Source organism: Anolis sagrei, chromosome 1 (assembly GCF_037176765.1).
Source record: "Anolis sagrei isolate rAnoSag1 chromosome 1, rAnoSag1.mat, whole genome shotgun sequence".
Lineage (NCBI taxonomy): Eukaryota > Metazoa > Chordata > Lepidosauria > Squamata > Dactyloidae > Anolis > Anolis sagrei.
In genome coordinates this window covers 25,850,685-25,865,824 of record NC_090021.1, presented here as the reverse complement: position 1 = coordinate 25,865,824, position 15,140 = coordinate 25,850,685, and the positions used below count along the sequence as shown (strand labels likewise).

The window sequence follows — 15,140 nt, the reverse complement described above, 5'->3', positions numbered from 1 at the left end:
TTTGGTGTCTAATGGGGTTTGGTTCCAGCACCCCCCCCCCCCCCCCCCCCCGGATACCAAAATCCATGGTTGCTCACATCCCACTATATACATAACATAATAAAATTGGGTCCCTGATATAAAATAGATTTTGGAATTTGTAAAACAAATATTTTCAAACCATGGATATGGAGAGCCAATTAATTGAACTTCAGTAAACCAATGGCCAATGCTATCATTAACACAACTAGGTAGCCACTTAGGGTAGAGATCTCAGATGGGCACAGCACTGATCTTTGTGTACAATAGTTATACTCATATATATGAAACATATAGGCCATAGAGTTATATCGATGCATTGTTGGTGTTTGCCTTCAAGTCATTCGGTGACCCTATAATGAGATTTCGTGGAGGAATCTATTCAGAGGGAGTTGCTTTTGCCTTCCTCTGAGGCTGAGAGAATGGGGCTGGCCCAAGATCACTCAAAGGGTTTCCATGGCCATGGTTCAAATCCTGGTCTCCAGAATCATCTAATGGAGTTTGTAGTTTGGGAAGGAGCCTTTGAAATACGCAACCAAAGAGATCCAAGCCTTACTAAACCACAAACCTCAGAATTTTGCAGGAGAATTTAAAGTGGGATAAACACTCTTTTCCTATATAGACTGACACTCAAACCACTACATAACACTGGCTGTTATTTATATACACACATGGAACGACATTTATATACACACATATAGAATCATAGAATCATAGTTGGAAGAGACCTCATAGGCCACCCAGTCCAACCACCTGCCAAGAAGCAAGAAAATTGCATCCAGCCTCTGTTTAAAAGCCTCCAAAGAAGGAGCCTCCACCACACTCCAGGGCAGAGAGTTCCACTGCTGAACAGCTCTCACAGACAGGAAGTTCTTCCTAATGTTCAAATGGAATCTCCTTTCTTGTAGGTTGAAGCCATTGTTCTGCATCCTATTCTCCAGGGTAGCAAAAAACAAGCTTTCTCCCTCCTCCCTATGACTTCCTGCCACATACTTGGCTATCATGTCTCCTCTCAGCCTTCTTTTCTTCAGGCTAAACACGCCCAGCTCTTAAACACATATATGTGTGTTTATATACATAGAGTGAAGTTGCACTTAATTTTTAATTTCACGGTGACGCCTTAGTCTGATTTAGATAATATATGGTTTTTCTAGTGAGTTATTTAAAATAACCACCCAGAACTGCAAACAAAAGACAAGCAGCCAATGTTGTTTATTCATTTAGTCGTTTCCGACTCTTCGTGATTTCGTGACAAGCAGCCAATATTGGTAACAAATTTTGCAACATTGTTTTGGTCAGCATCCAAAAGAAACAATTCAAGCATTATTATGGAAGTCTACTATAGATTTGAAATCAATTGAAGATTTGGATTGTGCCTTCCTTAAACAAAAGACCAAGCATTAAAGAGAGAGAGAGTAGTGAAGAGGAAACTCAACCTACCTGATAGTTGTTGGAAGTCAAACTGTGGCAAGAATGTAAGCTCTAACAAATTCCTCATTAGACTGGCAGACAATTTCATTGTACAGAAGGTGGAGAGAACAAGGGTTTTTGACTTTTCTTTTAGATTTGAGGTTAATCAAGAGGGGTGGACTGGTCAATGGAATTGTTGGGTGACATGGACCCCATTCTTTTAGAATTCTTACAGAAGAAAAAATGAGCCAAACACATTCTGGACCAACTGTGGAGGCAAGAAAGGACCAGAGAAGAAAGATTGCTGCTCATGAAAGCAATCACATATATATATAAATATTTCATCCAGCCCTTCAATCACAGAATCATAGAGTTGGAAGAGACCTTGTGGGACATCCAGTCCAACCCCCTGCCAAGAAGCAGGAAAATCGCAATGTCTACTTTCTAGGAGTTATATTAACCAGAATGAATTAAGAATCATAAAATAAGTTGATACCCGATTCACTCCAGACTGTTTGGTGAACACAGTCAGAATTTATGAATCAAGTGACATGTTTTGCAGTCATATGTCTCGTGCTTCCCAGAACTTGGAGAAGTTCCATTGGAGCAGAGCTCCCCAAATTAAGACCCGTGGGCCGAATGCAGCCCTCCAAGGTCATTCACTCAGCCCCCGCCCTAAACATAAGACTTGTTGTTTATTTGTTCATTCGCTTCCGACTCTTTGTAACCTCATGGACCAGTCCACACCAGAGCTCCCTGTTGGCTGTGGCTACCCCCAGCTCCTTCAAAGTCAAGCCAGTCACTTCAAGGATTCCATCCATCCATCTTGCCCTTGGTCTGTCCCACTTCCATAGGTTGCCCTAAGTTTGAAATGACTTGAAAGTACATGACAACAGCAATTGTATTTAACTTCATTCTCTCATCAGCCAACAGCAGGCCCACACTTCTCACTGAAATGCTGGCAAGTTTATGTTGTTTAATAAATGTTCACTTTAAATATTGTATTATTCTTTCACTTTTTTGCACAACAAATAACATATGTGCAGTGTGCATAGAACATTGTTCATGTTTTTTTTCAAACTATGGTCCGACCCTCCAACAGTCTGAGGGACCACGAGCCGGCCCCCATCTTAAAAAGTTTGAGGACCCCTGCTTTGGAGGCTACTAATCCTGAGATACCTACCCAATGAGGTGTAGTCCCCAAAGGATTTTTCTAAGCAGTAACCCAACCTCTGGAGCTCAGAGCATAGGGTCTAGATGTCTCCTCTAGGTTTGCTGGAGCCCAGTTCCCATACACCACATCTAGTTTAGCTACTGGTTAGGAATCCAAGCCTGGTTATAAATGGAAATAGTGTTTTTTTTGTTTGTTTGCTTTTTGCCCAGGTCATTAGCCCTGTATGTCATGAATCAGTCAGATCTTCATACTAGCTATGCTAGTCTGTTTCATTATAAAATAGGAAAGGAAAAAGAAGCTTGTTGCATGTTAATATTAATAAATATGTTTTAGCACTTGCTTTCATGGACGACGGCCTTCATACTTTATGCTCTCAAGTTGTTTCCAAATATGGCAACTCAACCTTTGGCTAAATTTGTTCAGAAGGAGTTTTTTTTTTTTGTCTTAAGCAGAGGGAGTGAGGTTTCCTCCATGGTCTTCCAGTGGGTGTCCATGGCAAAGTGGGGATTCAAGCCCTGGTTCATACTCAAATAATTACATCAGTGTTTCTCAACCTGGGGGTCAGGACTCCTGGGGGGGTTGCAAGGGGGTTTCAGAGGGGTCACCAAACATCATCAGAAAACATGTATTTCTGATCGTCTTAGGAGGTCCTTTGGCACAAAAGGCTGTACATCTTGCTGACTGTCCTTCTCTTCCTTTTGAAAACAAACAGCAAATTTTCCCACCAAAAGCCCTCCTCCACTGTGATTGGCCGGTCCCTCAGCCATGGGGAGGGCTGTTTCTAAGACTCCAAGTGGGAAGGGGAGAGCAGGCATGCTCGACACATGGCAGCATGGTGGAGAGGGAGAGCATGTAAGGCTGGAAACAGGCTCATGCCATGGAGGTTCTGTGTGGGAAGTTTGGCCCAATTCTATTGTTGGTGAATGCTTTTTGATTGTAGGTGAACTATAAATCCCAGCAACTACAACTCTCAAATGACAAAATCAATCCTCACCCTCGATCCTACCAGTATTCAAATTTGGGCATATCAGGTATTTGTGCCAAATTTGGTCCAGTGAATGAAAATACATCCTACATGATTCATAACAGCGCCAAAATTACAGTTATGAAGTAGCAACGAAAATAATGTTATGGTTGGGGGTCACAACATGAGGAACTGTATTAAGGGGTCACGGCATTAGGAAGGTTAAGAAACACTGCACTACATCATGCTGGCTCTTCCTGGAAAACAACCTACCTGCCACCAAAGAAGAAAGGTTTAGTCTACAAAAATCTATGCTGAGATGACTCAGTGAAGATGCAAGATTCTTTTCCTACTCTTTTTTGATCCCAGAACATGGCTTGTTCTCTCTACAGAACGAAGGCTCAGACTGGAACTCATTTCAACGCTTCATGTTCTAACCCTGAAACACCATTGGCTACAATATTGATCCTTCCCAATTCAGCTTTCATTTATTAACAGCCTGTTCAAGAAATGGCAAAAGACACAGTGGCAAAAAGGTAGGCGAGCTTTTTAATGGCAGGATCAAGAATTCCCTTTGAATAACAAATCTAATAATGACTGCTGCTTCTCATACAAACAAGAAATGACATCCTTTTTCATTTTTATTATTTTTTAAAGTCATAATCTGGAGTTAGGAAAATGCCATGTGGATCTGTACACAGTTCAGCTTCTCTGTGATGCATGCCAGACTTTTGTGGCTGGGAGATTTGCCATGCATTTAAACCAGTTTTTGTTTAATTTCCTTGTTTGCAATTGTACATTCTAGCTGCAATGTGTAAAACATTCTAGAGCTGCTTTCCAAAGAATGCTTGAAAATTATACGTTGAGAGAGGAGAAGTTTACACCTTGACGCCCGGTAATGTTTGAAGCATACAATACCAGACAACGGAAGTCCTGTCTCCAAACCAAAATAGTCTGCTCAACAGAATGGGAGATAATTCTAACACACAGCTGCTCCTTAATGTAGCATTTCGCCATTTGAAAAGCAACTCCTATTGTTCATTACCTGTATTCCAGTCCCATGTCCAGTCCAAAGAAATCGCCATGTCACTTACATTGCACATAACACTGTGCCCTTTACGTGTTACATACAAGCACACCAATGTTCTTCCATCTTTCAAGAGGGGTGATTCATACCATCTTTTCAGATTTTGATTGACAATGCATGGTGGAGCATCTTCCAATTCATTCTGCAGCTCAAGCCTAGCCCAATTCGGAAAGTAGCAAAGGTGCACACGCATGCTCCCAAGTGACCAAAAGGATAAAAACATTTTATGAAGGGGGAAAACCAAGCCCACAGATTCTCCCAGGAAGCACATTGGTATCCCAACCACTGAAATCTTCTCAATCTCCAGGTACTCAGCTCACCTACATTAGCAAACTCACTCTGGTCCTGGTCCTGGTCCTAAGTGCAAAGGGGATGCGTGAAGTATCTTACTTTGAAGGGATTGTGTCTTGGGTGCATAGTAGAATTATAAATACATCAACATCAGTGTAAGCGTGGGGATGAGTTGTGCTGACATTCAATGGATTCACAATGGTTTCCTCATATTTACAGCTTCTTCTGCATGTTACCTAGGAATGTATGTTCTGCTGGATTCCCAGGAGTAAACTAAGCATCAACACCAGTCCCAGGGAACAGTCACACTCCCAAATTCTTCCAAAATCCCAGTAACACAACTAACCTGGGGTTATAATATCACCATTCTCCGCATTCCCCTGCTACCTGACCAACTCTTAGTGATGAGGGGAAAGATGAAATCATGGCATGCACTAAAGTCCCAAAGGGAAAGATGAACTGGATGGGTGCAGATCATTTTCAAGGCTGTGACTAAAAAAGTAATGAACTAAAACATGGGGAAAACAGAATCATTAGAGAAGGTCTTGTAGATAGAATCATAGAATCACAGAGTTGGAAGAGATCACAAGGGCCTTCCATGCTATCCAGGAATACATCTGGTGTGACTAATCCAAACCTAGGGTCAGTGTAGGAGGAAATCTGGAGCTAGGGAATCCCCAACTGATGTCTCTCTGGCCTCTTGAAGACTTCAAACAAGGAAGAAGCTACAAGGAATGGTTCCATTCTCAAAGTGTTCTTAAGTACAAAGAAGCGATTCCTAAATGTTCACTTGAAATGTCTCCGCTGGGACTTTTGCCCCATTACACCTAATCCTGCCAATTAGGGCAGGGGAGACCTAGACTTGCCCCATCTTCTTTGCAATAGCCCTTTTGGTACTGGAAGAGCACAGCGATCATGTTCAACCACACCAAGACCCACTTACTCTGTTTTTATCCCCATCAAGGCTACCCAGTTCCTTCAAATGTCCATTCCTGCTCCCACCTCCTTTCTTCACCATCTGACAACTATATCAGCCAATCTTAGATGCTAAACTGGGCACACAGAAGAGTGGACAACTTGGAAGGTGCTGAACAGGCTGTGCTCTGGCATCACAAGATACAGAGTTAACCTTAAGAAAGGGGGCTACAACGTGGTGTCCACAACATGCGAATGCAGAGAAGAGCAAACCACAAACCACCTACTACAATGCAAACTGAGCTCTGCCACATGCACAATGGAGGACCTTCTCACAGCCTCAATCAGAAACTCTCCAAGTGGCCAGCTTCTGGTAAATGCTATTTTAGACTGTAAGTCGCTCGGAGCACCTTGGTGGAGAGCGACTAATTAAGAAATAAAGTGAAGTGAAGAAGTGAAGGACATTTAGCATAAAGCCAAGTTCCTTTTTTTAACTCTGTGTTTTTAAATGCATTTTAACTGTTCCCTCAACCTACTTCTGGCACAATAAATAAATAACTTATGATTAACTTTTGCCATCTTGACCACACTATGATATTGCTTGACAACTTGTGCTCCTGTTTTCATCTGTGAATGCTGAAATATATGAGCTAAGGAATGAAGAAATGGAGAGCAGCCACACCCCATACAACAAATCTATTCAGAGTCTATCTGTGTACATTTGCCTCTTTCATTGATTTTAAAATAACTGGATTTCTGTGAGGTGTTCTCAATAACCATAAAGATGTTTGAAGCAGAGGTTAATTCTGGCCAGACCATACAATGATAGGTATGTTTTTAACTTTTTAATTTCCTTCTGCGGTTTTCTTTCATTATCACCTGGATAGACTGGGAAAAGAAAATCAATTATGGCTCCATAATCAGAGGCCTTGGGGTCTTCACAGCAAATTAAAAATTATTCTGATGCTCCTGTCAAAGTATGTTGGATTTAGCAGAGTATCATTATCCTCCCAATTACATTCTTTGAAGAGGTGCAAACTTAACTCAGCCTCAAGACACGTTTAATCCCGGCAAAGTGGTATTTCATGCCTATAGCAAGGCAGGGGTAGACTGAGAAATTTTGAGATACTGATGAAATGGTTATTATCAACTCTCAAGCAGAAATTACATCTGCAAATACGAGAAAAGGCTTTCAAAGCTTCTAAAGTCATCTCAGTCGGAACAAAATCTGGATAGAATTCCTGGTCCCCTGACAACACAATCTCTGGCATCTTGACTCACTCCTAAAAACCATAACTGTCATCCACTGAACACGCAAGACACTTTCCTTTAATCTACAACAGGATCACCAGTGGAGCACTGGAGGATGAAGTTTTCGCTCAAGTAATCAATTCTAGTAACTGGAAGGGAATGGGAGGTGTTTGATTTTTGTTGTTTTACTTTTTATATGCTCTCAGTTATGGCCAAAAAAAAAAAAAAAATGCTTACCGACATCAGCTATTTATAGTTACACGAGTAGAGAACTCAGTTCAAGATAAGCATACCAGAATTCACCTTTCTCTAGACAAGTTTGTGCAGAATTTTTGGTATTAAAAAAACATGCAATTTCCCTATGGGGGAAATACCCATTTGTAAAGGCAATTTCTATCATTAAAAATCTTCACGTGGACAGGAAGGGGAGAAGAGGTCCCAATGAACGGTGAGAGGGCAAAGGCTACTCTGAGAGTTGCTGGCTGTTTCTAGCTATCAACAATTGGAATCAACCAGAGATGACAATTTACTTACAGTGTGGGCAAGATACTCAGCAAGAATTTGGGCCCTTTAAATAAATTCCAAGACATTTCCCATTTCCCTTTAGGCTGAAATCCTACACACATGTATCTTGGAGTATACGCCATTAAACCAAGAGGGACATAAGTACATCTAAAGACTTTAGAATAAGTACAGCTTGACACCACTGTAACTACCATTGCATAATGCTGTGGGATCCTGGGAGTTCTAGCTTTACAACAGTGGTCCTCAACCTGTGAGTCCCCAGGTGTTTTGCCCTACAACTCCCAGAAATCCCAGCCAGTTTACCAGCTGTTAGGACTTTTGGGAATTGAAGGCCAAAACATCTGGGGGCCCACAGGTTACGAACCCCTGCTTTACAGGGTCTTTAACCTTCTCTGTTAAAGAGTGCTGGTACCTCACCAAATTACAAATCCCAATATCCCATAGCACTGATGCATTGGAAGTTAAAGTAGTGTCAGACTGCATTAATTCTACAGTATATCTCCACTCTTAATTGTGTCTAGAGATGCATCTACCCCAAATACCCACTACTAAAGTCAATCAGGTTTGCAGCTGTTAGGGTCATGGTGACAGCATTTGCGAAGTTGTATACACCAGAAAGCCTATGTCTTCTGGTCTTTAAACGGTGACTACTTTGCCAAACGATTTTTTTCATCTCTGTTGGATTTCTACATGTTTTTAATCTGATGGTACTTTTTATTGTTTGTTCATTTTTCAAAAAGTATCCACATTTTAGTTGCAAACATGGAGAATATCACTACCAATCCAATTATTTGTTAACAAATTTAACATAAGGGCATGACCTTAGCAAGCTGGGTAGAAAGGGCAGCAGTAGTGATGTGCCATTCATCACCATGCCAAATGCAGAGACGTCTGCTATGGCTCACATGCTCAGAGCCTTGGCAAACAGCTACAATCATGGCTGTTCACCATTTATAGGCGAAGCAACACGAAAGGGGAAAAGGAAACATGTGAGAAGAAGCCATGACATTTTGATGAGGACATCAACCAATGAGCAGTCTTCATTGGTTGGAACTAGAAGAATAAGGAAGCTGAAGATTCGATAGTTCCAGTTGGAAGCACAGTTCAATGCTTGTTTTTTAATATTAATATGCATAAACATATTATTGGATTAGCATCCAATTAATCCATCTTCATGGCATTTTGGAGACCTTTCATGCATGGGCTATGTAAAGCCTTAGAATAAACTACTCCTTACATTCATTCATAATAATTCAGCAGCTATCTTTGCCATCACCAAGGACAAACTGTGAAAGCAATAGTGCTCCAGCTTGCTCCTATTGCAAGAAAAAGAACTGCAGCCCTCATTTTGTTATTATTAAGTTCAATAAAACCCTGTTTCTTAATGTACAGTACAATCCTCATGTGCATAGGAGTCTTCACATGGATTCACAAAACAGCAGATTATAGAGAATCCTATTGAAATTGATGACATCTGGCTCAATAGTTATACTAGAAGACCTAGAAAGTGTCTAGGGGTGACATATATTGTCAGGCATTTATAAATGTATATGGGTCCTGTGGGTACAGAGTCCCTACTGTATATTATTTAAGTATATATAGAGATCCCAGAAAATACAGGAAATGCCACTTAAAATCTCTCATATTTTACAACCCTATTTTATCCAATTGTATATACATACATTGATACTGTCCTTAACATTTTTTCATATATATATTTTACTAAGTATTGTGTTTGAACTCAGCACTGATAAAATGTGGATAATAATTAGGGTGCTCTTGTTTTCAGCATTGCTAAATACCCATACTGATCTTTGATGTAACAGTCTTTAGGACTTAAGAGTGATAATAATAAACAGACTGTTAAATATCATGATATTAAACTCAACAATATAAAGGCTCTATGCTAAACCAAACTGTGTGGCCACTACCTGGCTTCCTCCTGCTAACATCACATGTGCATGGGTATGGAGAAGCAAACTACTGAAACAAAATTATTACACAAATTTTATGAAGTATTACCAGAAAATGTTTTTGTGCAACAAAAAAGGGGCTTGACTGACCTCACATATTAGATAAGGACCACACCTGTTTTCCAACCAGCATATCTTTTGTGAAATTGAACTAGGTTCTTATGCAGGTGAATACTCTCAAAATCTCCTCAGTTCCAGAGTTTGTAGATGTTATTGGGGAAATAACTCCCAGTGCCATATAGGCAGTGTGACCAGAAAAGTAAAGGTGGAAAGGGGAAAGGGGAAAAAATAATCTAACTACACAGGTTTCCCCAAACCTGGTGTTCTCCAGATATATTGAACTACAAATCTCAGAACTGGAAACGCTAGTGAAGCCATTTCAGGAATGCCATCTATAGCATATTAACTTTTTTTCTTCTCTTTTCTTAAAAATAATTAGAGGTTAAGCAGTTGATCTTGAGAGATGCACCATGAAAAAATATGCTGAGGCTATATTGGATTTCATGAGGCTTTCAAAGGTCTCCAAAATGCTTCATAAGCAAGTTTCTTTAAAAATGGATTTAAAGGGAAGAATGTAGTAGTATGACATGACAGCCTCAATGGGTGAGAACAAAAGGAACTCCAGATCTAAAGGCCAGTTTCAAAACAATAATATGGAATGGATGTCATAGATGTCTGAAGAAACATGTACAGCCACAACACAATCTACTTTTAAATTTTCTAATGATAGAATTCTATTTCCACAGAAGAGTCTCATAAATGGTTGTTTGAAGTCTTATTTGAATAGAATTCCATAAGAGAGGCTTGGGGACATGGTAACTGGCCCTCTCATTTCTCCTACAAACTCATTGTCTTTCCACATATTGGAAAAACTCCACGGTTCAGAACTAACCATATATGCAAAGGTTCCCAAAGTGATTTAGAAACCTGATCGTGTAAGAATCATACAAAGGAGTACAAATGCTACAACCCTGAGCTAAAAGGAGGTGACAACATTTGCAACATATGGTGGTCAAAACAATATGAGGAGGATAGGAAGAGAATATGCCATGAAAGATGAGTATGCGTGCTGTTTCCACTGCTCTTAAATATGGGATATTTGAACCAACAATGCATGGAAAGATCTACTATGGGACTACTCTAACTGGAATATTTAATGCACTCTAGAGCAGGGCTTCTTAAAACGTTTTCCACTCGTGAACCCTTTCCGCCCCAGAAAGTTTTACATGTCCCCAGATATAGGGGTTTATAAAATAGGTATAAAATCAATTATTTACTCATAGTAAATCAGCATTTGCAAGTCTTGATACAGGTTGATTTTGTCTTTTTAGGAAGTACAGCTGAAGCATTTTCTGCAGACTTCACTGTAAACACTGAATGGTGTTGCTAACAGATTCACATAAAACAGTGGTTCTCAACCTGTGGGTCCCCAGGTGTTTTGGCCTACAACTCCCAGAAATCCCAGCCAGTTTACCAACTGTTAGGATTTCTGGGAATTGAATGCCAAAACATCTGGGGACCCACGGGTTGAGAACCACTGACATAAAGTCTGAAACAGACACTAGGTAGTGTTCAGAAATCTTTTACTGTTGCCTAATATTTCAAGATCAATATTCAACACAGTTTAAGAAGCAGTGTTCTAGAGAATCCTGCAACTCTAAATGGATAGGCCTGAGAATCAAGGTGTGCTGAGGGACGAGCACAGTACAAGAAAATACTGTGTGGATGTAAGACATTTGTTCTCAAAACTCGATTGCCATTTCATCTCTCCCAGAAGCATGCCGGAGCCCCACTTGTATTATTGCTGGGTATCATGGTTTTGAGGTTTTGTTTTGGATTTTTTATGAAGTCCGTGCCTATTGGACAAAAAAGAGGAACAAGACTGTTTTGGCTCCTAGCTTTCTTTCAGAAGTCTTATGCCATTCTTTACAGTTCTCTCAAATCACTGTAATTCCCATGGTTCTACCGATGAGAACTATGATAGCCATACTGTTAACTTTTGAAGTCTAGACATGTTCTTGCCCTTCCTCTCATGGACAGACTGGGAAGGGAGTAAGTGCGCTTTATGTGTAAATGAAGCCCACATTCTTAATAAAATATAAAAGGACAGCTATCATCCCAGGAGTTATGTGGATATGCATAGATATTATTGTGCTTTAGGAATCTCTGGAAAAGAAATATTACTTTATATACTCATGTATTAATCTAAAAAATAAGTCAAAATATCGATCTCCAAAACCTGAGTTGACTTATCAATGTAGGTACTATACAATAACTCTTATTTAAAAATGGAACCATTTCTGAGTAGAATGGTGAGAGCTTGATCTGTCCCGGGATAACCTAAAATCAGCACTTGGCTCCCTCAACTCTTTCTGCCAGCGCATTGCGTCTGGCCTTTTTGAAAACCTGGGTGGCCAGCTCCCAAAAACAGCACTGATGTTTTCCCTCTCTCTGCAGAATGGCCCTCATTCTACCAGGTCATAGCAAAATCCATAATGTTGGCCTACAACTCGCTCAAGCGGTTGACCTATGCTCAAAATGTGCCTTTAACAAATGAATCTTTAATTCCTACAGCATACAGATATGTCCCTTCCAACTCTAAGATTCTGATTCCATGGACAGCTCATGCCTTCTTCTTAGGCTGTAAGGCCTAGCACAAGGAATATTATCTTCCCATCAAACTTGTAAGGAGATGACATCACTTTTAAGAAAGTAGGTTCAGCAACACAAACACATCAATCTAAATAGATGAGTTGGCTGGATTCTTCTCTATCCTTGTCATATGGCCTGCTTAGTTATGGAGCAAAAATATGACCAGAGTCTGGAAAAGTGTGGGAGTTTTGGCCTAAAACACCCAGAATCCTCCCAATAAATATGAGTAGTTGGCAAGCTGAGGGGTTTAGGGACTTTTCATTTTAAAAGGGCCGATGTGATTCCTTCCAACTCTTAAGATTCTATGATACTATGAAAAACAACTTTTCCAAGCTCAGAGCTAATATGCAATTGATTCTTCTCTTCAGGCTCCCCATATGTTGTGTTTCATTTTGCAGCCTAAAGACTTTTGCAGATGTTACCACATGTGGCTCAGCATCCTTTATTTCTTCAGGCTTTTCAGTGCAACGATAAGTTCTTGTTGTATTGCTACAGTTCTGCAAACCTAACAGATGTCTCCTTTGATGTACTATAAGCCCTTACATATAAAATGGTTTTCCCCCCCTGGGCCTAGTGGCAAGTTCCTGCAATTTCTCAGCCAGCTCATGGAAACCAGATTCTGTAAAAAAAAAAAATCCAACCGCTTCCCAAATATACCAGGTTCAACAGCCCATGTCAAAATTTCTCGCTATTTTGCCAACAAGCGCCAATCTTAGCACCATCTACTCTGACATGTATTACAGAGTAAATACAGTAGATGACAACAGGTGTCACAGCTGGATTTCTAATGCAAACAGATATTATCACTGGAGAAAGGAAGCCTACTGCAAAGTGTATGTGGCTATTTGCATTTCTGCTACCAGCAGGGAGAATGGATCCCAGCAGGGGAGACAGTTAACTAGGTCAGTGAGCCTTGCATTTGGATTCAGTGGGGAAACTGTGCATGCTGGAAATCTATAGTCTCCACAGACAATACTTTGAGGTTAGAACTTCTTCTGCCCATGTATTATTCCATTTTTTGCCAAGAAACCACGTGCTTGGTCTTCTAGGGACATTTTTCTTGCTGCCACTGCACAAAATGTTACCACTCAGTGTACAGTAAACCTGTAGCTGCTGAACAAACAGAACTCATGTCCCCCACTCTCAGATTACACAGAGACCAGTGGAACCCCGTTCCTTAACAGATTTATCATTTCTCCTGCAAGAAGCCCCTCAGGCCAGTGAGCTGACACATTTTATGGGTCACAATCATCTGTAGGGGAGGATGTCTGGAAGTTTTAGATACATAATCCCCTTGCTTAATATTCTAGATACTGAGGAGTCTGTTTCATTTTTGTTCTGTCAGTACTTAGAGAGGGGGACTATAACAGCCACGTGGACAGGTAGCATTATGATAGCCATACTAAAGAATGGCCAGGGGGAAGGATGGGAGAGATGGGGTTACTGGGCTGTCTGAGTTAATCTAATAGTTCACACCAAGTCTTCCCTAAGCTCTGCCCATTGACCTTTCCACTGTTACCAAAAGATGTCTCACCTATCAAACCGTCAGGGCTCTGAGAAGGAGACTGTAGTATTGCTAACTGACAAACCAAAACAATGGTGTGTGGGGAAGGACAGTCAGGCACTAGGCAGGCTGCCCGAGCCGCTGCTTGGTGGCTGGCAATAAGCAAGCATGAGGCTGGCCGGCAAGACCTCAGCCAGGTTAGGAGCTGGACCGAGAGAGCGTGGGCATGTGGGCAAGTGAAGCACTGAAGTACAGCTAGCTGCTATACGCTTGTATTTTCCGACACAATAAGGCTGTGCTGCGGCGACTTGAGTGTATGCTATACGCAGAGGTTTCTCCAGCCTGGTGAGATGGTAGGTCGGGAGGTCTAAAGGGTGGCAGCAGCAGAACATTATCTTGCAGTAGCCTTGCCTTCCTGGGATACTTGTCTTCCTTTGGTTGCTGGAGTTTGAGTCTGGGCTTGGGCCTTCCCCCTTTGTCCTTTTCGGAGCACACCTGGTGAAACAGGGGCATCTGCCAACTGCCCCCCAACTGCCTGAGCTCTGGAGGGAGCTTTGGAAGAAGGCTGGACCGGCAGAGGGTGTGTAGTCCCTGGCCTGTGCTGCCGGGATGGTGAAGGATTTTCCTTTCTGGACAGTGACTGGCTTTTGGGGGAAGCACTGAGGTTTCGTGGAGCGAGGATGGGACTCCTAGCTGGTGGACGGAGGAGTTTTCTTGGACTGCTCCGTAAGGGAGGGGCAGTAGGGTTTAGGGCTGGTTTTATTCGGGAGTCACCAGATACATTCCCAGAGGATCTTTGCCCTTGAAATCTGCAGAAAGAAAACAAAGAGAAAGAGGGGGGAAAAATAGTATCAGGCCAACAGTTAGTGGTTTAGACCCCCAGTCTCTCAATAAGGCCATATGGCAAACACTGGCTATACATCCAAATTAATACTGAAAACACACAGGTCACATTTACCATCCATGTCATAGCACTGGTATAGGCAGCCAGATATTAAATACATACATTCACACACCACCTTAATATTAATTCCCAGTTCATAGAGTTTGGCAGGACCAACACCCTCCTCAAAGGATGGGATACTCAGCCAGAACCTGATTGGCAACTGCCACACCCAAAGGACCTTTTCATCCGCCATCCTAAGACTGTGGAATGACATGCCAGAAGAACTTCAACAGTTAAATCAGCTGCCAGAACTCAAAATACGACTCTTCTGAAATGTCTACATAGTCAATTTGAAACTGTGAATTTGATTGGTGTTGGTATAGGTCTTGTGTGCATTTTGGTACATTTTAATAGTGTTTTATTTTATCTGTATGGGCCCTCTGGTGGCACAGCAGGTTAAACCGCTGAACTGCTGAACTTGCTGACCAAA

General features: G+C 41.3%; 1 protein-coding gene across 2 annotated transcripts in view; it reads right to left on the bottom strand.

The window, feature by feature from the left end:
* Nucleotides 1–4,096: 4,096 nt before the first annotated feature.
* The window catches only part of TTBK1 (tau tubulin kinase 1), a 140,455-nt gene continuing 129,411 nt past the window's right edge, over nucleotides 4,097–15,140 (bottom strand). For both annotated transcript variants that reach the window (XM_060754421.2, XM_060754422.2), the window contains one exon: nucleotides 4,097–14,573. In XM_060754421.2, the coding sequence (XP_060610404.2) occupies nucleotides 14,156–14,573 (418 nt within the window). In that variant the 3' untranslated portion in view covers nucleotides 4,097–14,155. The remainder of the gene's footprint in view (nucleotides 14,574–15,140) is intronic.